Raw genomic sequence first — 27,157 nt, 5'->3', positions numbered from 1 at the left:
TTACATATAGAACGCAAATATGATCTTTCGAGTGTAACAAACTCGTCGATGAGAAAATGTTTCCTTGTAAGTCGTACGAGACAATGATCTTTGGCGTCTAACAATGGACATTACGAAATGAAGAGTTCATTTAACTCTCAGAGGTTGGAAAATGCTTAGCGTTTGTATCACAGGTTTCTGATGATTAACAAAGCTACCTAACGTACAATGCTGTCTAACAAATAGAAATATATGATATAGTCATATTAATATTTAAAAGTTATCCCAAGGACTTGTATCGCGCCACATTATTTTTTTTTGGTCGATACATTTTTTTAATTTTTCTTTTACGTAAACCATATTCAGAAGTTATGCACATATATTTTGGCGATTCATTTTTATGTATACACTGGCCGACCCGTGCCCACTTCGTTGGGCGTTAATTATTTTTATGATGCAAATATACAGGAAAGTTTTCATCTCGCTCGTATTTCGCCGACTTGATTTACAAATACTATTTATTTTCACTGAATTTTTTATTCAATAACAAGAAATATAGCATATATCGCTCCTGAATAGTGTAGCTTTCTGTTAGTGAAAGAATTTTCGCGATCGGATCAATATTTGCGAAGATTACCCCCTACAAACAAAAAAAGTTAGAAACTTTGTCTCTTTATAATTTTAGTATAGGTACAGATTATAATATATTATATTGACAGATAATTAAAAAAAATCACATTCAATCATTAAGTATGAGATTATGCAGAATAAATAATTGTGTTTGCTCGCAAACGAAAAAAAAAACCGACTTCAATTACATCGACAAGTAATACAACGTAGATCGACGAAAAAATAGTCAAGCAACTACGCGTTATCAAAGATTAATCAAAAAGTAGTCATCAGATCTCGATAAAATTTATATTTGACCATATGATAAACATCAGCTTTCAATTAAATTAAAAATTTACACCCAGAAAAAGTTATTGCGGATTTTCGAAAGTTTCCTTCAATTCCTCTGAGATTCCAACATCAGATCCTGGTTGCCTCATCATGGAACTGAACTAGGGATATCTCCTTTCCAACATAAAAAGAATTATCAAAATCGGTCAATAAACGACAAAGTTACCCCGTCCATATATTAAAATATATATATATATATGGTCGAATCGAGTAACCTCCTCCTGTTTTGAAATCGGTAAAAAAGCAACAAAGGCACCAAAGCGTTCAGTCATTGTGACTTAATTGAAGTAATCTCACTTATGATCCAAAGAACATTCATTATAATTATAAAAATGTATAAATCATTATTATAAAAATATTAAAGATATATTTTTAAATTAAATTTATGTAGGTAAGCTACAGCAGCAATTTGTTACTATACACACAAACACCCAGACCACGGCAAACACCTGTATGGCCAATCCAAATGATTGAACCCGCAACCGCCAGCGCAACAGGTACAATCTATGGCTGTGACCGTTGCGCCAACGCGGCGTCATTTGTTACTTTAATAAGACAATGATTTGTAATTTTTTTATTTATACATAAACAGAACCAAGGCACGCTACTTCTACTGTTCTAAACAATAGACAATGAGATTCTCATTAAAAAAAAATATAGATCCTAGTCAAACGGTATTTTATTTTTATTTTTTGGCGGGAACTTTTAGAGGCCTATATTCAGCAGTGGACTGCAATAGGGTGAAGTGAGAATAAGTTTAGTTATAAAATATTAAGGGCCTGTCTCACCAGTTGCGGATAACGCTTTGATAGATGACGATACAAATAGACTGATGTGGAATTAAGATCTGTTTCTCTTCAATTAATAAACTGCAACTTTAAAATTAATATATGTGAATAGAAATATCTCATAAATATACTGGAATTCTATGGTTATAAAAAATAATGAATCATAAACTTTTAGCTGTCGAATACAATGTGAAAGGTGAACACACTTACACTACACTTTACACGTACACTTTAAATTTATTTATCTTTAGTAAAATATTAAATATTAGCAATTTTACAATAATTTTGAAATATAAACAATATAAAATGCATATTACGCTTGTAAACAAGGCATTTCTAGATACCATAGTACCTTACCAGTCATATCTTTTTTAAAATCAATCATATTAAATTCTTAACACACCTTCAACTTTTCATTTATAATAATATGTATTGTGAAGGAAATACACTTAACAAATTACTGATATAGTCATTATTATTTCCAAGGCAGTGAAAGGAACCGGTCCAACTGCGATAGAATCTCGTAACCCATTTCCTAGGAATACAAATCATGTTACGTAATAATACTGACTGTTATATATTTAAAGTATGAATGTTGACCATATAGATTCTTCTTAGATTAATGCATTTTTTATTTATTAGTTTTTTTTTATATTTATATCAACTAACTTGCAACATTTTTGTCAATGTGTTATATACACTTTTTTTTTAAATCTTGATTTATTTTCCAGTTAATATTTGATCAATAATCAAATTATTTTTTTTCTTTAGTGTGTGAAAGTGAAAATTCAACTTATTGCTATGTTTTGAGTGTATAAAAGTGAAATTTAGATACTAAAACTACTTGCATTTGCTTTCTCTTTTGAATTCTCTTTCGTTTCAATAAACATGTTATTAATTCGTAAAATAAAAATAATTGAATATTATAAAAATATTTTTTTATACTGATTAAAAATTGGAATTAAATATTATTAATAATATATTTATTGAGATTAATAACTTCCGTAACACATTAACATCAAGTTCAAACAACTTTCGCTGTTCGCCAACTCGACCTCTGCGCGCGCGCAACACCACATCAACTCTTTCGTCAAAATGTTCTAATTGTATTATCAGACTGTTGCTGCCAATTCTTTCGTTGTAGCCATTGATTGTAGCCCACGGTTGTAGCGGTAAATTTTAAAACATTAAGTTTTTTATTAAGTTTTTTTTTATTTCTATCTTATACTTCTTTTTTTTAATTATAGTTTATAAATTAATGATTAAAAAATTAAAAACAACTCGTATGAATAAAGAATTTAATACATACCGTTTATGTTTATTATTTGGTACGAAATCCCAAACAATATTTTAACTGTCACTCACACATTCAACACAAAACACAGCTTATTCACTTCTTGACATCTGACATGATTCGTCTAAACGCAAATATCACAAATATTCGTAACTTTATAATCTTAAAAACGATAAATATATGAACCTATAAACAATCGAGTATAACAGTTAAGCAAAACATAAAATAATTATACAAAACGTAAACAGCTGCCTACTTTGACAGAACCGTCTAAGAAACTGACAAGTAATCCTACCAACCACAAAACCACTTTCGCTTTCGATGGATACCAACATAAGGAAACATGAAACTACGTAACTTAGATATTGCGTCACAAAGCAAGCTATACGTATAAACTTACCTATATGTTTACTGTTCTTATCATAGTTAAAGAAATTCTTATGTTTTCATTATAAACCAATGCTCATAAAGTTTTTTAGTGAAATGAGTATTTACAATAGTTAATTTGACGATAAAAATTAAGTTAAAGTTTAACTTAATATATTAATAAACACATTTATATACAAATAAATATAGACAGAAAAGTATTACTTCAAAGTTGGCCACAAATTCTGTATAACGTTAAAGCACAATTATTTATATATTTAGTTAAAACTTTATTGCACACTTTAATTTACAATTACTCATATTTTATTGAAATTATTGTTTGAGAAAAATTACTATCTAATAGTGTCTTCGTGAACAATAATAACTAATTAATTACCAGCAGCTCTAACTATTAAAAGAGAATATTAATCTAAAATATCAAATAATCTGATAAATAACAACAAAACAGTATTAAAGACTGTTAAAATTAATAAAAGTTAAGGAAAAAATACTCAAAACAATGATGTGACTCGTTTTGAGTGTATCTTTAAAATAATTAATACAGAACGACTAAAAACAAACAGCACGAGAGAATATCTAGTTTAGTACCTTAGTAACTTAAAATTTTACGTAATATCCTTAAAAACGTGCAAATTTGGGAACTCTATGAAGGGGACTATGTCTAGCAAATCACAATTATCGGCTAACGACGACGGCTACGAAATAAATCATTTATTGTAGTTATTGCCCTACCTATCTGCAACTGAGGTAGGGCACAATAGGAAATTTCCTGTTCAAAATATGGAGTAGACTGACTTGATACTACTTCGACCTTACAGAAGATCACAGGTAAATAATACGGTTTTCAAGCAGTGTCGTTCCTGTTGGTAAGATGACCAGTGTTCCTGAGTATAGAGAGAGAGAGAGAGAGAGAGACAATTGGGGATAGAGCTCATTCAAGTACTGACCGCGCCCGACGTTGCTTAACTTCGGTGATCGAACGAGAACCGGTTTAATCAACGTGGTATGGACGTTGGCTAGGAGGGATAGAGTTAGCATCGCACTTGCTATGCTTCTGGTGTTGCAGACATCTATTAGGTGGTATATAGAGATGAGTCGTACGCTTGTTTGCTGTCCTAGTTATATAAAAAAACCACAAGTTACATATATCGTTGTTTTAGTGACAATGCCACTATATATTTTATAATTTTTTAAAATTATATTATGTTGTAACGTTCGATGACTGAAAAATAATTAAACATTGTAAATTATACGTCAATCGTAACTTTACACTTTATGAATATTACGCTTTTTACCTTGTATGTAAACAAATTGATTAACTATAATTTGCATTAGAAATGCTGATCGTATTCAATTATTAATAAAAATAAATAAAAATTACCGTTTTCATAAATAAATACAATAATTTAAATAATTATAATAAAATTAGATTATTAATTAGTTCTGGCAACATTATTATTACAATGTCACCTCGTCACCATCGTTAATCTGTCATCGTATGGATTGATTGTATATATTCATTCTTTATGTTTAAAATAACGTAATAAACTATATTTTGTGCTAAATAATCATTATAATAATCTAAAGTGGCGTTATTATATATAAAAAATGTCGAAATTCGAGGATAATCCATTTAGTGATCCAGCCATAGACAATCCTTTTGCGGTGAGTGGGTTGACGAAAATGAGAATTTGATCGACGTTATATCGTATTTCGATTCAATATTCTTCGGCTATATATTACAGGACCCAGCGGTGCAGCAAGTGGCTAGAAGTACTAACAATGCCACGCAGGGCCTCGATGATTACAATCCATTTGAGGGGCAACAAAATGCTAATCAGGCTACGGTAAACTTTATATATTAGTCATTTATTGAATATTAGTAGGTTGATAATGCGGTCGAATGAATTAAAGATAATGTCCAAAGATGTTATTGACCGGTTTAGTTCTCGGAAGTAGTAATTTAATATCTCGTAACATTACTATGAGTTTGACCTAATAGACTGCAGTATCTATTGCTCAATATAATAAACAAAATAAGTAAACATAAAATAAAAAACTAGCATATAACAAATTAATGATTTTACAAAACATGTTTATCATATACCTAAAACAAAATGATAATTATAAAGCTTTATATGTAAGATTTTAAATTAACATGGTTGTTTTCATTACTAAAATTACATAAAATGGGATATTTACCATTTTTTTATTTTATTTTGCGGATCTCGATATTTTGACATTATCTACGAATATTTTATTCACGAGACTGAAGTTTGCGGGTAGATGTTGACGGCATTAGAAGTGTCCGTACTGGTCTACCACCTTTCTTGTACTAACGCACCTTGTGTAAACACTGGTCACCACTATTATTGTAAATAAAAATAAAAAAATGTGGTAAATATCCTGTTACAAATAATTTTAGTAGTCACAAAGCTTTTCAATTAGAAATTGATCAATTGATCATGTGAAATCTTTTGTTTGTGTGTAAAACGTTTTCCAATGTTTGTAGCCCGCTCAGCAACCAACACAGCCAGCGATAATGCAAGCTGTCTCCCCTCCATCTACTGGAGAATACACTCGACCAAACCCCCCACAACAGAGTGAAGGCCCTCCACAAAATTTCACCACAGCTGATTTTCAAGTAAGATCTATGATTTTTTAAAACTGGATCTATCATATGTATTATAATATCATTCAAATATTATGCAAATTGTTATTTAATATGAATAATATTCCAATACCATTTGCACATCTAGTTATAAATTTAGTAAAGAGTACATATTTTCATTTTAGTAGATTAGTTCACAATGTTAAAAATGAGAAAAAATAGCTTAAGGTAGTTTGGTAGCCGCAACCGAAGTACAATCAAAAACTTTTTTTATTATTTTTTGCACTCGCAAATACACTAAGCACACTATAATAATTAATAGAAATTAACATAAGAATTTAATTGTTTTAATTTAATACAGATTATAATTAAACAATTAAAATAATGTTATAAATAAAATATTAACTGACTAGTGCTCAGCTCACTAGATACGCCATATTTGCAGTTTTAAATTTGCAAACATAACCCTGAACTGTCACTCTGATTTTATATCGTGAACACTTTGAGCTTATTTATCATTAAACAAATAATTATAAATAAAAGTGAAACCGGCAAGACTATCTGGTTGATTTCTAAAAAAATCAAAGTTGTGAAAAATTACAAAAGGTTTGTTGCTTTACACCATTTCCGCTAAACAGCAGAGATAGAGCCACATGACAATTGATAAATTAATTCAATCAATTTACCACATAGGTAAATTATTCACAAAGTTTTTCTGTGTATATTTGGGATATAGTTCAATTAATTTTTTATAGGGTTAAGTTTGCAATTTTTTAAAAAATTCTCGTTTCCGGAGTTATTGAACAAGGACACTCATAGTAATCGTGTTTTTGGCTAAACTTTAAATAATTATATCTCTTAAAGGCTTAAACGGTGTGGTATAAGATAATCGGTTTTCATTATAGATGTCTTTAATTATAATCTTTCAAATAAATCCAAAAAAATATTGAAGTAAAAGGTAAAGTTTAAGTCATTTAGCTACCTTACCTTAATTTATATACCTTAATTTATAATGATTTGTATCATATTACCGCTAGAAATATAGTGTAACAAAAATATATAAAATAAAATAATACAATAAAATTTAGAAAAAATCGATAATAAGCTAGTCTAAGTTATTTTTAATTTGTAAATATATATATTCTGCATTGATGTAAGTGCATGTTGTATAATATCTATTAATACACTTTTGCTTTTCCAAACTTGCACAAAAGGAGCTAAAGGTAACCTAATCACATTTGTCACTACTTATCACTTATAAACAGCTTGATAAGGTTTACACTTAGAACATCAATCCATTTCTCATATCTCTGATATTTCACTTAAATTATCAAAACAAAAACAATACAAATGTCATCTAAAATGTTTTTATTTTGATGGAAATGAATTTACTATAACTGTTTTATTATGTTAATATGATCTACAAAAGTTTTATTACACTGAAATTACTACAAAATGGGAAAATACTTTTCTACATTCTTAAAATTATCTTGACAAAGAGCAAACATGACACAGCCAGTGGATAGTTCCAGCCTTATTTACCATAGATTACGTACATTGTGTACCTCTATGAGCCGACCAATTGTTATAATCATAACTAAATTTGTGTGGGTATCATTTCCAATTTAAGCATATGAAGAGCATCCTTTGTTATTATAGCAGACTACAATGTACATTACAACTGTTTAGTAATAGAAATTTTCAGTTCCCTTGAAATTAATGAAGCATTCTTGGAAATTTATTTCATTTTATTGACTAAGCTTGACAAATAAAAATATGACATTAAGTGAAATCGATCTACAGAGACGACAGGAGGAATTAGAACGCAAGGCTGAGGAATTAGCAAGGCGTGAAGCTGAACTTAGGGCGGGGTCGGCCGGTAGACGGAATAATTGGCCACCGTTGCCTGCTTTTTGTCCGGTCCAACCATGCTTTTACCAAGACATCAACGTGGATATACCCCTGGAGTTCCAAAGAATCGTTCGACATTTATATCACCTATGGATGTGTGAGTTTATGGTTTATTTTAATATTTTAACTATTTATTTACATGAGGTTAAAAATTATACCTAATAGACAAAAAGAAATTTTGAATATTTGAATGTAAAATAGATTATAATATGTAGATGTATGAAATGGTTTTTAGAGAATTTAGTAGTATTTTTGAGTCATATTAACTTATAAATAAAAATTGTGGTTTAGTTACAAAATTAATAAGGGTATATAGATAAATATTCTTACTTTTTATCATCAATAAAAGTAACTATTAATAGAATTAATAGTGCAATACATGATAGTGTTGTTTATCTATAAAATAAAGACTATCCAGCCCGAGTAATTTATAAAGATAAAATAGGTACATTCATAAGTGTTTCAATAGCTTTCTGTGTGAAACATTCATGATAGCAGAAATGTTTTATATTTATGAATTACTGTATTGACTAGATTGGTAGCGGAGTCTGCAATGACCTAGCTTTCTGTCTGAGGGTTCGATTCCCACCTCAAGTCTGAATAATATATATATGTCAGCCAGCTGTAACCTTAAAATAGATTGTACAACAGATGATTATTATGTGTGTATGTTAAACATATAAAAATAAGTGTTTAGGAATTGTAATTAATTAATTAACTCTTATTTTTTCAGTTCACGCACTAGTGTTGGCATTGAATATAATTGGTGGCATGTCATTACTGTTTGCCGGTCAAGGTTTCACCGTCTTTGGCCTATCGATACTGTACTTTGTGCTGCTAACGCCCTTCAGTTTCATTTGCTGGTATAGGCCCATATATAAGGCGTTTAGAAGCGATTCGTCATTCAATTTTATGGTCTTTTTCTTCATATTCCTTTTCCAAACTATAATAACGTTGGTACAGTCGATCGGATTCAGTGGTGGAGGCTCGTGGTAAGTGAAAGTTTTACAAAAAATAATACTTACTTTTAAAAACATAATTTACTAACTTTATGTTGGATGCATTGGTATTTTTTTTTTCATTTTGAATAGATTAATTAAATATTAAAAAATAGCTGACCAGTCTTGCATACTGTTTTACTCATGAATTATAAAAATCATTATGTTTTCAAAAAAAATTGCAATTTTTCATGCAATTTCCTTAATTGTTCATTCTATAAAAACTGTCGACAAAGGTAGAAATTGTCTAGAAACTTAAAATGAAAATTAGCTAAATTGGTCAAGACATTCTCGAGTATTGCACTTAGTAATATATTAAGTAAAACAATATATCAAAATAGCACATAATATGATATTTCCAATATGTTTATTACAATTTTATATACTGGATATACTCTAAAAATACATTTATTTAATATATTTCTATCTATTTTCAGCGGACTTATCACGAGCATTTCAGCGTTTAAAGAAAATGTCGGAGTGGGGATCATTACTCTGATAGTGACTATCGGCTTCATCACGGCCGTCGTAGCTGATGTTATGCTCATTACTAAGGTTTGTATGAATTAAAACTATTAAAGTCTGTTTTGGTGCAGTTATACAAAGGTTGTACTATCGCTTCAATCTGTAATATCCCACTGCTGGGCATAGGCCTCTTTCCCCATTTAGGAAGAAGGATCAAAGCTTAATAAAAGTTGTACAAAGGTATCTTCCGTTATTCACACGATGTTTTTAGCAACTTTTTAACCCTACCAGTGGGTATACATTTCATAGTGGTAATTGATGACCCTAAAGACTGTTATTCAATCTTTCAGATACAAAACTGTATAATAGTAGAAGCATTTTTTTTTCCAGTCTGGGTGTTTTAACCTTGGATATTATATTATTCATTGTTTTCTTTTTTAAACCTAACCTATGATAATTTTTGTAACTCTATGTTTTAGTTTTACTAATGACTTCCTCTCAATTGCGTATTATGTATTTAACACAGTGAGATAGTGACAGTAGAGCGACTATTTTCAAAATCAGTTCTTAGTGGATATCTATTACATATAAACTTTTAGCGTTTGTAGCAAAAAAACTTAACAAGATTCATAAAAACTGTGAGAGTCCTTAGACCTCCTTAATGGGGCTCAGTCATAAAATCTGTTCATAGTAGACATTTACTAATTATTAACTACCTCCTGAATTTTCAAGTTTATAGCACAAAAAAGGAATTTCATACTAGCGAGAGCCCTTAAGAGCCATTTCACAAAAATCGGTAACAATCCGCGAAATTTTAATATTTTGACGTCGTTAATCTCAGTGTTGGATGCAATAATGTAATTTATATTCTTGAAATATAATAGAGCAACCTTTGTTGTAGTAAATAGTTAGATCAGAATTTTGATTTATATTATGTGTATAAAATTATTAACCTTTTCATCAGCCTCCTCCCTGGGTAAACGGTGTCAATGTATACTTTGAAGTCCTACTTTTCAATAACCTCTACGTTGAAACCATTTTAAAAAAATATCGTAATATGTGAAATAATATTTTGTTGAGGACTATCACAGATTTTTATTTCATTTGTATCTCTATTAATCGATAAAAAAAAATTAAAGTTACGAATATTTTCCAAATAAGTATAATTTTAAAAGCGATATTTTTCTTAGAAAACTAAGAAATTTTAACGAACTATCTTCATCAAAGTAAACTTACATCATTAAAGAATACAAAAAAAAAATTAAAAGATGTAATCATTTTTAATATATTTTATATTAAATAATAAAAAGATAGTATATATTACCACGCATCAAGCACTCGCGCTCTTAGAGAAAAGGTCCACACCAAATTCTGCGCAGCCGTCTCTCGCTCACACGCGCCAAGCGCCTGTTGTTATAGCGGATAAACCGCATTTGATACTTTCATAATGAAATATAAATAAAATAAACATATTACGAAAATGACTGTAAAATAATATAATGATAATTTCTCTAAACAAATGTATAATTTAATTTTCTTTTCTCACATTATCAATACAAATAGGCATTTCATTCTGTTTGTTTTGTTACATATATATATATATATATCCTACTATCCGCGCAGGTGCACCGCATCTACCGCTCGACGGGCGCGTCGCTGGCGAAGGCGCAGGCGGAGTTCACGACGGAGATCCTGCGCAACCAGCACGTGCAGACCGCCGCCTCCAGCGCCGCCGCCGCCGCCGTCAACGCGCAGATCGCCAACGCCAACCGATACTGAGCCGCCGCCCGCTGAGCGGTACACACACTACACTCTCTCTCTCACACACACGCGCAACCAGCACGTGCAGACCGCCGCCTCCAGCGCCGCCGCCGCCGCCGTCAACGCGCAGATCGCCAACGCCAACCGATACTGAGCCGCCGCCCGCTGAGCGGTACAACAAACTACACTCTCTCTCACACACACGCGCAACCAGCACGTGCAGACCGCCGCCTCCAGCGCCGCCGCCGCCGCCGTCAACGCGCAGATCGCCAACGCCAACCGATACTGAGCCGCCGCCCGCTGAGCGGTACACACACTACACTCTCTCTCTCACACACACGCGCAACCAGCACGTGCAGACCGCCGCCTCCAGCGCCGCCGCCGCCGCCGTCAACGCGCAGATCGCCAACGCCAACCGATACTGAGCCGCCGCCCGCTGAGCGGTACACACAATACACTCTCTCTCTCACACACACGCGCAACCAGCACGTGCAGACCGCCGCCTCCAGCGCCGCCGCCGCCGCCGTCAACGCGCAGATCGCCAACGCCAACCGATACTGAGCCGCCGCCCGCTGAGCGGTACACACACTACACTCTCTCTCTCACACACACGCGCAACCAGCACGTGCAGACCGCCGCCTCCAGCGCCGCCGCCGCCGCCGTCAACGCGCAGATCGCCAACGCCAACCGATACTGAGCCGCCGCCCGCTGAGCGGTACACACACTACACTCTCTCTCTCACACACACGCGCAACCAGCACGTGCAGACCGCCGCCTCCAGCGCCGCCGCCGCCGCCGTCAACGCGCAGATCGCCAACGCCAACCGATACTGAGCCGCCGCCCGCTGAGCGGTACACACACTACACTCTCTCTCTCACACACACGCGCAACCAGCACGTGCAGACCGCCGCCTCCAGCGCCGCCGCCGCCGCCGTCAACGCGCAGATCGCCAACGCCAACCGATACTGAGCCGCCGCCCGCTGAGCGGTACAACAAACTACACTCTCTCTCACACACACGCGCAACCAGCACGTGCAGACCGCCGCCTCCAGCGCCGCCGCCGCCGCCGTCAACGCGCAGATCGCCAACGCCAACCGATACTGAGCCGCCGCCCGCTGAGCGGTACAACAAACTACACTCTCTCTCACACACACGCGCAACCAGCACGTGCAGACCGCCGCCTCCAGCGCCGCCGCCGCCGCCGTCAACGCGCAGATCGCCAACGCCAACCGATACTGAGCCGCCGCCCGCTGAGCGGTACACACACTACACTCTCTCTCTCACACACACGCGCAACCAGCACGTGCAGACCGCCGCCTCCAGCGCCGCCGCCGCCGCCGTCAACGCGCAGATCGCCAACGCCAACCGATACTGAGCCGCCGCCCGCTGAGCGGTACACACACTACACTCTCTCTCTCACACACACGCGCAACCAGCACGTGCAGACCGCCGCCTCCAGCGCCGCCGCCGCCGCCGTCAACGCGCAGATCGCCAACGCCAACCGATACTGAGCCGCCGCCCGCTGAGCGGTACAACAAACTACACTCTCTCTCACACACACGCGCAACCAGCACGTGCAGACCGCCGCCTCCAGCGCCGCCGCCGCCGCCGTCAACGCGCAGATCGCCAACGCCAACCGATACTGAGCCGCCGCCCGCTGAGCGGTACACACACTACACTCTCTCTCTCACACACACGCGCAACCAGCACGTGCAGACCGCCGCCTCCAGCGCCGCCGCCGCCGCCGTCAACGCGCAGATCGCCAACGCCAACCGATACTGAGCCGCCGCCCGCTGAGCGGTACACACACTACACTCTCTCTCTCACACACACGCGCAACCAGCACGTGCAGACCGCCGCCTCCAGCGCCGCCGCCGCCGCCGTCAACGCGCAGATCGCCAACGCCAACCGATACTGAGCCGCCGCCCGCTGAGCGGTACAACAAACTACACTCTCTCTCACACACGCGCAACCAGCACGTGCAGACCGCCGCCTCCAGCGCCGCCGCCGCCGCCGTCAACGCGCAGATCGCCAACGCCAACCGATACTGAGCCGCCGCCCGCTGAGCGGTACAACAAACTACACTCTCTCTCACACACACGCGCAACCAGCACGTGCAGACCGCCGCCTCCAGCGCCGCCGCCGCCGCCGTCAACGCGCAGATCGCCAACGCCAACCGATACTGAGCCGCCGCCCGCTGAGCGGTACACACACTACACTCTCTCTCTCACACACACGCGCAACCAGCACGTGCAGACCGCCGCCTCCAGCGCCGCCGCCGCCGCCGTCAACGCGCAGATCGCCAACGCCAACCGATACTGAGCCGCCGCCCGCTGAGCGGTACACACACTACACTCTCTCTCTCACACACACGCGCAACCAGCACGTGCAGACCGCCGCCTCCAGCGCCGCCGCCGCCGCCGTCAACGCGCAGATCGCCAACGCCAACCGATACTGAGCCGCCGCCCGCTGAGCGGTACAACAAACTACACTCTCTCTCACACACACGCGCAACCAGCACGTGCAGAACGCCGCCTCCAGCGCCGCCGCCGCCGCCGTCAACGCGCAGATCGCCAACGCCAACCGATACTGAGCCGCCGCCCGCTGAGCGGTACAACAAACTACACTCTCTCTCACACACACGCGCAACCAGCACGTGCAGACCGCCGCCTCCAGTGCCGCCGCCGCCGCCGTCAACGCGCAGATCGCCAACGCCAACCGATACTGAGCCGCCGCCCGCTGAGCGGTACACACACTACACTCTCTCTCTCTCACACACGCGCAACCAGCACGTGCAGACCGCCGCCTCCAGCGCCGCCGCCGCCGCCGTCAACGCGCAGATCGCCAACGCCAACCGATACTGAGCCGCCGCCCGCTGAGCGGTACAACAAACTACACTCTCTCTCACACACACGCGCAACCAGCACGTGCAGACCGCCGCCTCCAGCGCCGCCGCCGCCGCCGTCAACGCGCAGATCGCCAACGCCAACCGATACTGAGCCGCCGCCCGCTGAGCGGTACAACAAACTACACTCTCTCTCACACACACGCGCAACCAGCACGTGCAGACCGCCGCCTCCAGCGCCGCCGCCGCCGCCGTCAACGCGCAGATCGCCAACGCCAACCGATACTGAGCCGCCGCCCGCTGAGCGGTACACACACTACACTCTCTCTCTCACACACACGCGCAACCAGCACGTGCAGACCGCCGCCTCCAGCGCCGCCGCCGCCGCCGTCACCGCGCAGATCGCCAACGCCAACCGATACTGAGCCGCCGCCCGCTGAGCGGTACACACACTACACTCTCTCTCTCACACACACGCGCAACCAGCACGTGCAGACCGCCGCCTCCAGCGCCGCCGCCGCCGCCGTCAACGCGCAGATCGCCAACGCCAACCGATACTGAGCCGCCGCCCGCTGAGCGGTACAACAAACTACACTCTCTCTCACACACACGCGCAACCAGCACGTGCAGACCGCCGCCTCCAGCGCCGCCGCCGCCGCCGTCAACGCGCAGATCGCCAACGCCAACCGATACTGAGCCGCCGCCCGCTGAGCGGTACACACACTACACTCTCTCTCTCACACACACGCGCAACCAGCACGTGCAGACCGCCGCCTCCAGCGCCGCCGCCGCCGCCGTCAACGCGCAGATCGCCAACGCCAACCGATACTGAGCCGCCGCCCGCTGAGCGGTACAACAAACTACACTCTCTCTCACACACACGCGCAACCAGCACGTGCAGACCGCCGCCTCCAGCGCCGCCGCCGCCGCCGTCAACGCGCAGATCGCCAACGCCAACCGATACTGAGCCGCCGCCCGCTGAGCGGTACACACACTACACTCTCTCTCTCACACACACGCGCAACCAGCACGTGCAGACCGCCGCCTCCAGCGCCGCCGCCGCCGCCGTCAACGCGCAGATCGCCAACGCCAACCGATACTGAGCCGCCGCCCGCTGAGCGGTACAACAAACTACACTCTCTCTCACACACACGCGCAACCAGCACGTGCAGACCGCCGCCTCCAGCGCCGCCGCCGCCGCCGTCAACGCGCAGATCGCCAACGCCAACCGATACTGAGCCGCCGCCCGCTGAGCGGTACACACACTACACTCTCTCTCTCACACACACGCGCAACCAGCACGTGCAGACCGCCGCCTCCAGCGCCGCCGCCGCCGCCGTCAACGCGCAGATCGCCAACGCCAACCGATACTGAGCCGCCGCCCGCTGAGCGGTACAACAAACTACACTCTCTCTCACACACACGCGCAACCAGCACGTGCAGAACGCCGCCTCCAGCGCCGCCGCCGCCGCCGTCAACGCGCAGATCGCCAACGCCAACCGATACTGAGCCGCCGCCCGCTGAGCGGTACAACAAACTACACTCTCTCTCACACACACGCGCAACCAGCACGTGCAGACCGCCGCCTCCAGTGCCGCCGCCGCCGCCGTCAACGCGCAGATCGCCAACGCCAACCGATACTGAGCCGCCGCCCGCTGAGCGGTACACACACTACACTCTCTCTCTCACACACACGCGCAACCAGCACGTGCAGACCGCCGCCTCCAGCGCCGCCGCCGCCGCCGTCAACGCGCAGATCGCCAACGCCAACCGATACTGAGCCGCCGCCCGCTGAGCGGTACAACAAACTACACTCTCTCTCACACACACGCGCAACCAGCACGTGCAGACCGCCGCCTCCAGCGCCGCCGCCGCCGCCGTCAACGCGCAGATCGCCAACGCCAACCGATACTGAGCCGCCGCCCGCTGAGCGGTACAACAAACTACACTCTCTCTCACACACACGCGCAACCAGCACGTGCAGACCGCCGCCTCCAGCGCCGCCGCCGCCGCCGTCAACGCGCAGATCGCCAACGCCAACCGATACTGAGCCGCCGCCCGCTGAGCGGTACACACACTACACTCTCTCTCTCACACACACGCGCAACCAGCACGTGCAGACCGCCGCCTCCAGCGCCGCCGCCGCCGCCGTCAACGCGCAGATCGCCAACGCCAACCGATACTGAGCCGCCGCCCGCTGAGCGGTACACACACTACACTCTCTCTCTCACACACACGCGCAACCAGCACGTGCAGACCGCCGCCTCCAGCGCCGCCGCCGCCGCCGTCAACGCGCAGATCGCCAACGCCAACCGATACTGAGCCGCCGCCCGCTGAGCGGTACAACAAACTACACTCTCTCTCACACACACGCGCAACCAGCACGTGCAGACCGCCGCCTCCAGCGCCGCCGCCGCCGCCGTCAACGCGCAGATCGCCAACGCCAACCGATACTGAGCCGCCGCCCGCTGAGCGGTACACACACTACACTCTCTCTCTCACACACACGCGCAACCAGCACGTGCAGACCGCCGCCTCCAGCGCCGCCGCCGCCGCCGTCAACGCGCAGATCGCCAACGCCAACCGATACTGAGCCGCCGCCCGCTGAGCGGTACAACAAACTACACTCTCTCTCACACACACGCGCAACCAGCACGTGCAGACCGCCGCCTCCAGCGCCGCCGCCGCCGCCGTCAACGCGCAGATCGCCAACGCCAACCGATACTGAGCCGCCGCCCGCTGAGCGGTACACACACTACACTCTCTCTCTCACACACACGCGCAACCAGCACGTGCAGACCGCCGCCTCCAGCGCCGCCGCCGCCGCCGTCAACGCGCAGATCGCCAACGCCAACCGATACTGAGCCGCCGCCCGCTGAGCGGTACACACACTACACTCTCTCTCTCACACACACGCGCAACCAGCACGTGCAGACCGCCGCCTCCAGCGCCGCCGCCGCCGCCGTCAACGCGCAGATCGCCAACGCCAACCGATACTGAGCCGCCGCCCGCTGAGCGGTACAACAAACTACACTCTCTCTCACACACACGCGCAACCAGCACGTGCAGACCGCCGCCTCCAGCGCCGCCGCCGCCGCCGTCAACGCGCAGATCGCCAACGCCAACCGATACTGAGCCGCCGCCCGCTGAGCGGTACACACACTACACTCTCTCTCTCACACACACGCGCAACCAGCACGTGCAGACCGCCGCCTCCAGCGCCGCCGCCGCCGCCGTCAACGCGCAGATCGCCAACGCCAACCGATACTGAGCCGCCGCCCGCTGAGCGGTACAACAAACTACACTCTCTCTCACACACACGCGCAACCAGCACGTGCAGACCGCCGCCTCCAGCGCCGCCGCCACCGCCGTCAACGCGCAGATCGCCAACGCCAACCGATACTGAGCCGCCGCCCGCTGAGCGGTACACACACTACACTCTCTCTCTCACACACACGCGCAACCAGCACGTGCAGACCGCCGCCTCCAGCGCCGCCGCCGCCGCCGTCAACGCGCAGATCGCCAACGCCAACCGATACTGAGCCGCCGCCCGCTGAGCGGTACAACAAACTACACTCTCTCTCACACACACGCGCAACCAGCACGTGCAGACCGCCGCCTCCAGCGCCGCCGCCGCCGCCGTCAACGCGCAGATCGCCAACGCCAACCGATACTGAGCCGCCGCCCGCTGAGCGGTACAACAAACTACACTCTCTCTCACACACACGCGCAACCAGCACGTGCAGACCGCCGCCTCCAGCGCCGCCGCCGCCGCCGTCAACGCGCAGATCGCCAACGCCAACCGATACTGAGCCGCCGCCCGCTGAGCGGTACACACACTACACTCTCTCTCTCACACACACGCGCAACCAGCACGTGCAGACCGCCGCCTCCAGCGCCGCCGCCGCCGCCGTCAACGCGCAGATCGCCAACGCCAACCGATACTGAGCCGCCGCCCGCTGAGCGGTACACACACTACACTCTCTCTCTCACACACACGCGCAACCAGCACGTGCAGACCGCCGCCTCCAGCGCCGCCGCCGCCGCCGTCAACGCGCAGATCGCCAACGCCAACCGATACTGAGCCGCCGCCCGCTGAGCGGTACAACAAACTACACTCTCTCTCACACACACGCGCAACCAGCACGTGCAGACCGCCGCCTCCAGCGCCGCCGCCGCCGCCGTCAACGCGCAGATCGCCAACGCCAACCGATACTGAGCCGCCGCCCGCTGAGCGGTACACACACTACACTCTCTCTCTCACACACACGCGCAACCAGCACGTGCAGACCGCCGCCTCCAGCGCCGCCGCCGCCGCCGTCAACGCGCAGATCGCCAACGCCACCCGATACTGAGCCGCCGCCCGCTGAGCGGTACAACAAACTACACTCTCTCTCACACACACGCGCAACCAGCACGTGCAGACCGCCGCCTCCAGCGCCGCCGCCGCCGCCGTCAACGCGCAGATCGCCAACGCCAACCGATACTGAGCCGCCGCCCGCTGAGCGGTACACACACTACACTCTCTCTCTCACACACACGCGCAACCAGCACGTGCAGACCGCCGCCTCCAGCGCCGCCGCCGCCGCCGTCAACGCGCAGATCGCCAACGCCAACCGATACTGAGCCGCCGCCCGCTGAGCGGTACACACACTACACTCTCTCTCTCACACACACGCGCAACCAGCACGTGCAGACCGCCGCCTCCAGCGCCGCCGCCGCCGCCGTCAACGCGCAGATCGCCAACGCCAACCGATACTGAGCCGCCGCCCGCTGAGCGGTACAACAAACTACACTCTCTCTCACACACACGCGCAACCAGCACGTGCAGACCGCCGCCTCCAGCGCCGCCGCCGTACACTCTCTCTCTCTCTCTCTCTCTCTCACACACACACATATTAAAATGCAAGAAAGAGCGCACACACGCATGTTAAAACATATACTCACATACACACGCAAGATTACATACATATGATGCACACAAAATACGTGCAAACTGCAAATGCGCGCGCGTTATTCAAATTATGATACCATCAAACATTGTTGCACAACACTAGCACAAAAATTGATATTTTACAAAACTTATAACATACACATATACACCCAGCAAGCACACATATACAGTTGTATATTTCTACAAACTGCATTACTTTCACAAAAATTAACTTGAAGTTTCCTTTTGTAACTTAAATTTTATTTATCTTTACTAGAAATAAAAATAATGTATAATAAATTTATAATAACAGTTTTATTTATATTCCAGGTATCAAGACAAACGCGCGTTTAATATACAACGGCTTCTGAATGGAGAAAATAACTATTTCATTAATCAATACAATGAAAGCGCTTTTTAGTATATTATACGTATTTTCTCGTAATTACCGTATTTATTGACACGCCTTATCATGAAGAGATTTTAAATTATTTAATGCTATAAAGTCTATAAATATTAATCAATTAATGTGCTTGTTTTATATTATACTGTTGCAATTTACTTGTAAATTTTTGGTTATTATTTTTCCGTTAAACATGCTACAGCATTTTCAAGATTCCAAATGTCAATGTCAGTTCATTTCGATAATACTTACCTAAATAGCATTTCATTTTTTTAAATAAATTGTGTTATTTTTACAGTAATTATATATTAGTAAGAAAAAAATTATAACTTTTATCAATCTATTTCTTTAAAAAAAAAAAAATTATAATCAGGTAAAATTAAAACAATCCAGTAGTAAGAGTGTTAATTTATTTTAAGAATTTCGTTTAGACAAACGCATTTTATAATATTTCAGCCACAATATCGAATGGCTGTGCAAATACATTGATTTAATATTTAGTTATTTATAATTTTTATAAAAATTTAAACGTCCTAATCAAGGACAAATACCTCGTGTGTTTATTAATGTAATTGGAAAAGTATTTTTATGATTTATTATTTTATGATCATTATAAGATGCTGCAAAATTTCATAAATTGCAATGTTATAAAACGCCCATCAAGTATTACCGCATCCAATTTTCATTACTGTCAATTTTTTTCTTTAATGTCATAAATAAAAAAAAAATATTCTATGAACAAACGTGTGAAAAGTTTTTTTTTTTCGCTTGCAAATATGTCAGCTTCTACAGAATACATCCACATACAATATCATTTAGTTTATTCTAGTTTTAACTACATGAGCTTACCGACGCCTTAAAAGTACATAGCACCGCTACGCACTTACTGAAATATATTAGACTTTGCAATAATAATAGATAGAAGAATACAATACAAATTATATTACGCGTATTTCATTTAAAATTACTAACGCGCCATAAAATTGTCATCGTTTTCATTACAATTCTGATTCGTTTTTGCCATAAATTAACTTCAATGAAGTAAATAAAGTAAAAATTGTAATAATTTACATTCCATTATGCGTGGGCGAATGTAAATATTTTTGATAGCCCTTCGAAATTTAAATGTGTTTTGTCAATTTCGATTTTCAAATATAGCACGTGTCGAATATGAATTTATTAAAGTAAATATTAAGAATTGTAATCGGTCCGTTTACTTAATTTTTAATATTTCGTGTGTGTGACTTCCCTCTTGCCCCGTTACGATATAACATGCACAAGACTTCGATACTAGCGTTTATATCTATGTATAAAATAGCATAAGATTAATAAACCTTACTAGTCAAGTGACTAAAGCTAAGATAAATAACGATTCAAATAACTTGCCTCCTCTGATCTTAATGAACTCTTACGTGATTGGTTAAATGATGATAGTCGACCAATCAGATAGCGTAGAATTCGTACGAACTTTAGAGGCCGAATTATTTGAAATGTGTTTATCTTATATTATCTTAACATTTTGGAAAGTGAACATCATAACAACTTAAACCATCTATTGATTATTCTTTCTCCATTGTATCCTTTGTTTGGATACATCTAAGTAGGTATTTGTGTATCTGGGCCTAGTATAATGTAAATTATTATGAGACCGTCCTTACCCAGATAACGGTAAGCGAAGGCGTAGAATTAACTAAATGTTTAACTGTTTTTTAACGATTAAGTCATGTTATAAACTTATGATTAATAATAAATATAGTTTCAGAACAGATGTTTCATTTAATAAAATTACTTAGTTTTTAATTACTTGTCATAGTGAAAACCACGCAATTTCACAAATGCTCATTAAATTAATAGTCAATTACATGTTATAAAATAAAAGCACCTCATATACTGTATAGTAAGTAATAAGACTTCACACAATCCAATCATTATGTAGAATAATTGTAAGGCTGTCTTTCCCTAATTGAATAATTTTTGAAAATAAAATACCAATATAAATTAAAAATTACATTTATTATATAATGAAGACAAATTACAACAGAAAAAAATACAAATATATACACGTACAAGTAAAGGAGAAAAATACAAAGTACAAATTTTTCAGGTGAAACATTTTATATCGATTGCATTTGTTAAAAACACAAAATATAATACATCTAATAATAACAAAAATATGTTTCGATTAAACTAAAATTAGAGTTATTACAAATGTAACGTCACCTAAATTAATTGTACGATATTATTTTATTTCTATGTTTCGTCATTCCAAACAATATTATGTTTCGTAAATAACATAATTGAATTTGGCTTTACAAAAACACGTGAGTTTAGTAAATTTTAGAATATACAATAAAAACGAAAAATACAAGTGTATGAACTTAATAAAAAGAATAATTGTGTCACAAAATGCGAGGTTCACATACAGATAGATAAGCTCTGCTGACAAACCCAGACCTGAGACATCCTAAGGAGTCGTCCATTATTGACCTGATGGTTTCAGTAACTTTTAATGTGATGAGGTTTTAGAGTAAACCCCTCCATTGAAATTTTCAATATTACTTTTAAAAAATTAAGCCTACAAATATACACATTTCTACAAAGACATTAAGGTTACAGATGTTTGTTGGTTTTTTGTTTTGTTTTTTTTTATTGTACCTCACGTGATTAATTGACGACCCCTTACCTACAGTACAATATGCTACGTTTACAGTCCAGCAAATACTACATTCTAATAAAGCAGCTCGACTGAGGCACGCAGCATTGCTAGGTCTGTGGAGGGTTGGCATGAGCGTGTCCAAGGCGTGCAGGATCTTGGCTGGGGTAGTGGAGTGGCCATGGGCCCCATCCGCCGCCGTAGTGGTGTAGGTTGAAAAAATCGTTCGGGCGGTTTGGGGGTGGAGGCATCTGAAATTATCATTTTAGTTATTTATAATCTTATATAGATTATATTAACTTTACAAAGATTTAGTAACAAATTTAGATTGCATTCATTCTTCACATAGAAGAAGCAACAAAGCTTAATCCACCACACTTCTCTGCTGCGGATTGACAGATGTATTCCCTTCTACAAGTAACAATTGGATATCCATGGTAACAACCAGGACCGACAGCTTTACATACTCTCTGGGACAACGTGGGGAAACCCACAAGGTTAAGCACCTAAACCGGTACAATTTCCATTTTAGCCTAAACTGCACAAGTACCACTACACCAGAGCAGTCGTCAACAAATTTAGAGAAGTAAATATTTGTGTTTTAACACTTAAATGTTTGTCTGATTGACTTACCTGTGGTGGGAATGGATGTAGGAAGGCGGGCGGCGGAGGTAGGGCTCCAGGTAAGCCAGGAACTGGCTCCAGGGCTGGCTGAGGATCACTCTTCTCATTTGTGCCTTGCCGACCTGTGGCCATATTTAAAATTATTAGAAGACAACACAAAATTTCAAATATATTTCAATTGTTTTCAAATTAATTTTAAATATATATTTTACAAGTCATCAGTAATTCAGAGTTCACCAACTACAATCAAACAAATCTCTTAATATCAGTATAGGTGATAAAATGGTCTTTAAGCCCTTAGTATATTAATTTATTTAGAATTGCTGGTAATGAGAGTGCAGATGCTTATGCTAAGGAAGCTTCGTCATCAGATTCGCTAAGCCAGTGTAAAGCACATTGCCATGATTGCAGAGGCAAGCAAATAAACCTCCATCCAGGTTGGAATTCCGGTTAAACCATGGTTTTTTGAATACAGGAAAGCAATCAAAACCGTCTGCTCAACAATTTGCCGCATGCGACTTGGAGATTGTTCTCTCTCTCTTTCTCCTGTATTTTTTGGAAAAATTAGAGTCCGGGACAGTTCTATTTCTAACATACTAACATTTATTGTGTTTGTTTTTTTTTAGACGAATAAGTGGTGTGGAGCAAACCTTGTAGCATCACAACGCTAATCTTATGAGCAGAGTCCTCAAAAGTAATTGAGGGAAAACACTCTGACTTTGGCAATTCCTATGGGAGTCAAATTATAAAAGAAGAAGAATGTTACATACTTCTTTAATAAAACTTTAACTGTCTTTACTACTTAAAACTACTAGAAATTGGTACACACCTTGTGATTTTCCCCATTTGATGGTAAGTCTTTTCCCAGCAATTACCAGCCTGTTAAATGTTTTCTCAGCGGCGTGCTCGGCAGCACTACGAGTTGTGTATTGCACAAATGCGCATTGAGCTCTTGGCACTAAAGTTAGACACCTGAAGAGAAAAAAAAAACACATGTATAATTCTGTAAGAACAACATAATATAATTTGAATTATAAAACAATTAAAATTAGTAACATCAGAATAAGACTAGCCCCTTGGCAGTTTCTAATGACCCTGCATTCTGCAGGGTTTTCCACCCTTAGTCTAGGTGTATATCATTTGTATGTGTCAAAAGAAAAAAGGAAGCTATATCAATCAGCTGTTACCTATAACACAAGCATTAAGTTGGCAAGCATTAATCTTGGGATAAGATGATTACAGTATATGTATGTTATAGATATTGTTGCATTTATTATTTTTATGCCTAAATATATTTTTGTAATTACATCAAATTTACCGTTAGAGAGGTAATGCAATTTTTTGTTTTAATAAGTAAATAATGGAAATCATCCTTCTATTGTAAGTGTAAAAGTATCACATTTACCAAGCTGAAGAACATGTTACAGCCTCTTATGATTGCAAAAATAGTTTAGAGTACTGAAATACAAGTGAAACACAGAGATAATGTCTATGAAAACTTACCTGATCTCTCCATATTGATAAAAGTGTCCTCTCAACTCCTCTTCAAGTATATTCTCAGGAAGGTTACCAATATATAGTGTAGTTACTGTACGGTCCTCGGGGGGTGGTAAGGCTGGCATTGCGGCTGCTCGTCGCATCAACTTTTCAGCCACAGGATCATTCACACCATAATACCTAAAAAATTGTTATTATTTAATCAATAATTATTTCTTTGTGCCTATTAACATAAAAGCCGTGGACATAACTCCTGTAAAATTTAAGAGAAAAAAAAAATGTTACACTATAAAATACCTGTCCTTGATGTTTTGATCTGCCAGTGGATCATCTGGATCTGTTGGCTTTTCATGCCTATAGGGACATTCTTCGCCTCTTCTACACTCTCCTTTGACCCAAAATGAACAAACATGAGGTCTGTTGCGTTTATAGTATGGAGCAGTTCTTGCAAGGCGTAACAATAGGTCTGAGGAACCCTTCGATTTCAATGCAGAATTACTAGGCTGTGTTGGATCAAACTTAGACATTTGGCTATCTAGATTTTGTATATAATATTCCTTATTGACTTCATTGCGAGGTAAGTCATCCTGCACTTTAAGTGCAGCATCTCTTACTTGAATTGGCAACCCATATTCAAGATCTAGTAGACAAGTCTGACAAACATTCTTCAATTTAGAACAAGTTTGACAAATCTCTGTTTTCTTAAAGCGCATTCTTGCTCCGGGACACCAACGAAAAACGGTAAATGGACGGGCGCATATTTTACACTCTTTACCGTACTTTTCTTTTGTCTGAAAAAAAAGATATGAAAAAGTTAAAACACATCGTGGATATTAACTGACATAGTTATACTACACGATAGTTTAACTACACGATAATTGTTACGACACGCAATGATAACATAAGTTTTTTAATACTCACCATGCGAATGTAGGGATTATCGCCGAGACATGTCTGACATAAAATCGGAAAATCCTAAAAAGATAAAAATACAAAATGTTAATCACCATTATTGCAAATGAATCAAGGTTTCTTACAAAACTAAGTGGTTGGTTACTTACAGAATCTTCCCAGTTTTGACGATTGTATGTGTTAGTTGTTTTAGACACAGCCATGATCCGTAAACCACAATAGTGAAGTTGATATTATTTTTCAATCAAAGCAAAACTACAGAATAAAACTATAAAACAAAATTAATGCCATACAATTTATACTACAAGTACAACGCATCGACAAACGACCATTGGCAATTGGCATTAGTTGCAATCTGAGTTGCCAACCCCAAGAAACTAAAAAGTAGCAGCTCAAAAATAAAAAAACAGGAGAAAACAGCACGTAAAGTAAAAAAAGACAGATTTCATACTTTCCTTGTATAATTCAAATAAATACCTACTTTTTTATAAGAAGATAAGGCTTATATTGTCCGTGCTTTTGTTATTCCAATTGTTAGTTATGTTACTGATCGTTTACTTGGTACACTACTGCAGCTTACATTAAGAGAACTAATTATTCTATCTTAGTATTCCTAATGCAGACGTGAGTCCACCGACAAAAATTATGCTAACTTAATTGATATCTTACATGCAAAAAGACATTGACTTTTTTAATTTTTATTTTATTTTATTATATTGTGTCTTACTTTAATTATTGTTGTCCTTAATATCTATGTTTATATAAACACTTACTTGCTATCTATAATAAATGTACACTTATTTTCTAGATAACGTATACACTTATGACCTACTTGGCCTACTTACAATATACACTTAACCTTTGTTTTTCATTCATTACAGCCTATAGAGTACACTGCTGGACATAGGCCTCCACAAGTTTACGCCAAAAATAACGTGAACTCATGTGTTCTGCCCATAGTCACCACGCTGGGCAGGCGGGCTGGTGACCACAGGGCTGGCTTTGTCGCACCGAAGACGCTGCTACCCGTTTTCGGCCTGTGTATTTCAAAGCCAGCATTTGGGTGGTTATCCCGCCACTGGTCGGCTTTTTAAGTTCCAAGGTGGTAGCTGTGGAACTGTATTATCCCTTATTCGCCTCTTACGACACCCACGGGAAGAGAGGGGGTGGCTATATTCTTTAGTACCGTAGCCATACAGTACGACCTTAACCTTTGTTATTATTAGTATTTGGGGACTATTGTAGTGTCGGAATGAAAGACTTGATCAGAAGGTGTCGATCGAATATATTTAAACTTTTTTTTTTTTTTTTTTTTTTTTTTTTTTTTTTCGAATTGAAGAGTGCTGTTGGCCCTAGCGGCCTTTACAGCGTCACCGGTGAGAGGGGCCGGGCACTTAGGCAACCGGCCGCGAAGGAAGCATGGGAGCCCTCTGGGAGGGCTCGGGGGGGAAAAACGCCCGCCCTAAGGGTGTCTCCTAGCGAGATCGCACCTCGGCTTAGAGCGTCGTCGGAGTGGAGGAGGCGCTATGCGGAGCGCTGAGACGGCTTACGGACGGTCAGCTACGCGCCTAGGCGCGTGCGAGCCGTCAGAACGCGGGGACCTCGCCCTCGCCGGCGGGGGCGGTGTGTGTGTGTCTTGTGTGTGGTGTATATGGCGTTAAGCGCCGTGATCCTATCGTCAGGGTCGGTTAAGACGTGCATGGGACGCCTTTGTACGGTCTGTAAGTTACCTCTACCTACGTATTTGCAAGCCTCTGCTACAAGAGGATTTGGGTGACTGCGCGCTCTCTCAAAATACGCTGTAGCGAGTATTTTGAGGTGCTTCGCGATTGAATCGATCTTAAGGTCGCGATGTAAGTCGACATTACGCACGTACCACGGCGAGTACGTGGCAGTGCGCAGAAACTTGTTCTGAATGATTTGGAGCCTATGGATGAGGGTTGGCGCTACATGAGCGAAGACGGGGCACGCGTAGGTCATAATAGGTCGTATGCAGGCCTTGTATAATGTCGTCTTATTTCTAAGAGACATTTTACTCCTCCCGCATAGCAGCGTGTGCAATCGACCTAGTACGAACGCTGCCCTGTTTCGGACCCGGTTGATGTGGGCTTTGAACGAAAGTTTACTGTCGAGAAT

The 27,157-nt window shown here is 42.2% G+C and overlaps 2 protein-coding genes and 1 long non-coding RNA gene across 3 annotated transcripts; 2 read left to right on the top strand and 1 right to left on the bottom strand.

Annotated features, from left to right (window-relative positions):
* Positions 1–4,874: 4,874 nt before the first annotated feature.
* LOC123659089 (secretory carrier-associated membrane protein 5B) lies at positions 4,875–11,183 on the top strand. The gene is made up of 8 exons (XM_045594355.1): positions 4,875–5,073; positions 5,154–5,255; positions 5,921–6,052; positions 7,234–7,242; positions 7,823–8,027; positions 8,664–8,922; positions 9,366–9,483; positions 11,017–11,183. Exons 1-8 carry the CDS (start codon positions 5,017–5,019, stop codon positions 11,170–11,172), a joined length of 1,038 nt encoding a protein of 345 aa, XP_045450311.1. The 5' UTR covers positions 4,875–5,016; the 3' UTR covers positions 11,173–11,183.
* Positions 11,184–18,549: 7,366 nt separating this feature from the next.
* On the top strand, positions 18,550–19,636 carry LOC123659054. The gene is made up of 2 exons (XR_006743969.1): positions 18,550–18,643; positions 19,263–19,636. It is a non-coding gene; the product is annotated as an uncharacterized LOC123659054 (long non-coding RNA).
* Positions 19,637–21,329: 1,693 nt separating this feature from the next.
* Positions 21,330–25,371, bottom strand: LOC123659323 (pre-mRNA-splicing factor RBM22). The gene is made up of 7 exons (XM_045594569.1): positions 25,171–25,371; positions 25,031–25,084; positions 24,407–24,900; positions 24,116–24,289; positions 23,442–23,584; positions 22,622–22,734; positions 21,330–22,239 (listed from the first exon to the last, which is right to left on the bottom strand). Exons 1-7 carry the CDS (start codon positions 25,222–25,224, stop codon positions 22,099–22,101), a joined length of 1,173 nt encoding a protein of 390 aa, XP_045450525.1. The 5' UTR covers positions 25,225–25,371; the 3' UTR covers positions 21,330–22,098.
* Positions 25,372–27,157: the final 1,786 nt, after the last annotated feature.

This window comes from Melitaea cinxia, chromosome 13 (assembly GCF_905220565.1).
Source record: "Melitaea cinxia chromosome 13, ilMelCinx1.1, whole genome shotgun sequence".
NCBI lineage: Eukaryota > Metazoa > Arthropoda > Insecta > Lepidoptera > Nymphalidae > Melitaea > Melitaea cinxia.
The sequence above is the reverse complement of the archived record's forward strand: the minus strand, read 5'-3'. Positions and strand labels throughout refer to the sequence as shown.

Excerpts from the sequence above, each read along its gene's own strand:
- LOC123659089 (XM_045594355.1), top strand. The coding sequence starts at position 5,017 with ATGTCGAAATTCGAGGATAATCCATTTAGTGATCCAGCCATAGACAAT. Across the intron at positions 5,074-5,153 it reads CCATAGACAATCCTTTTGCG|GACCCAGCGGTGCAGCAAGT; the intron begins GTGAGTGGGTTG and ends TATATATTACAG. Across the intron at positions 9,484-11,016 it reads ATGTTATGCTCATTACTAAG|GTGCACCGCATCTACCGCTC; the intron begins GTTTGTATGAAT and ends CTATCCGCGCAG.
- LOC123659323 (XM_045594569.1), bottom strand. The coding sequence starts at position 25,224 with ATGGCTGTGTCTAAAACAACTAACACATACAATCGTCAAAACTGGGAA. Across the intron at positions 23,585-24,115 it reads TATCAATATGGAGAGATCAG|GTGTCTAACTTTAGTGCCAA; the intron begins GTAAGTTTTCAT and ends TTTTCTCTTCAG. Across the intron at positions 22,735-23,441 it reads CAAATGGGGAAAATCACAAG|GTCGGCAAGGCACAAATGAG; the intron begins GTGTGTACCAAT and ends ATATGGCCACAG.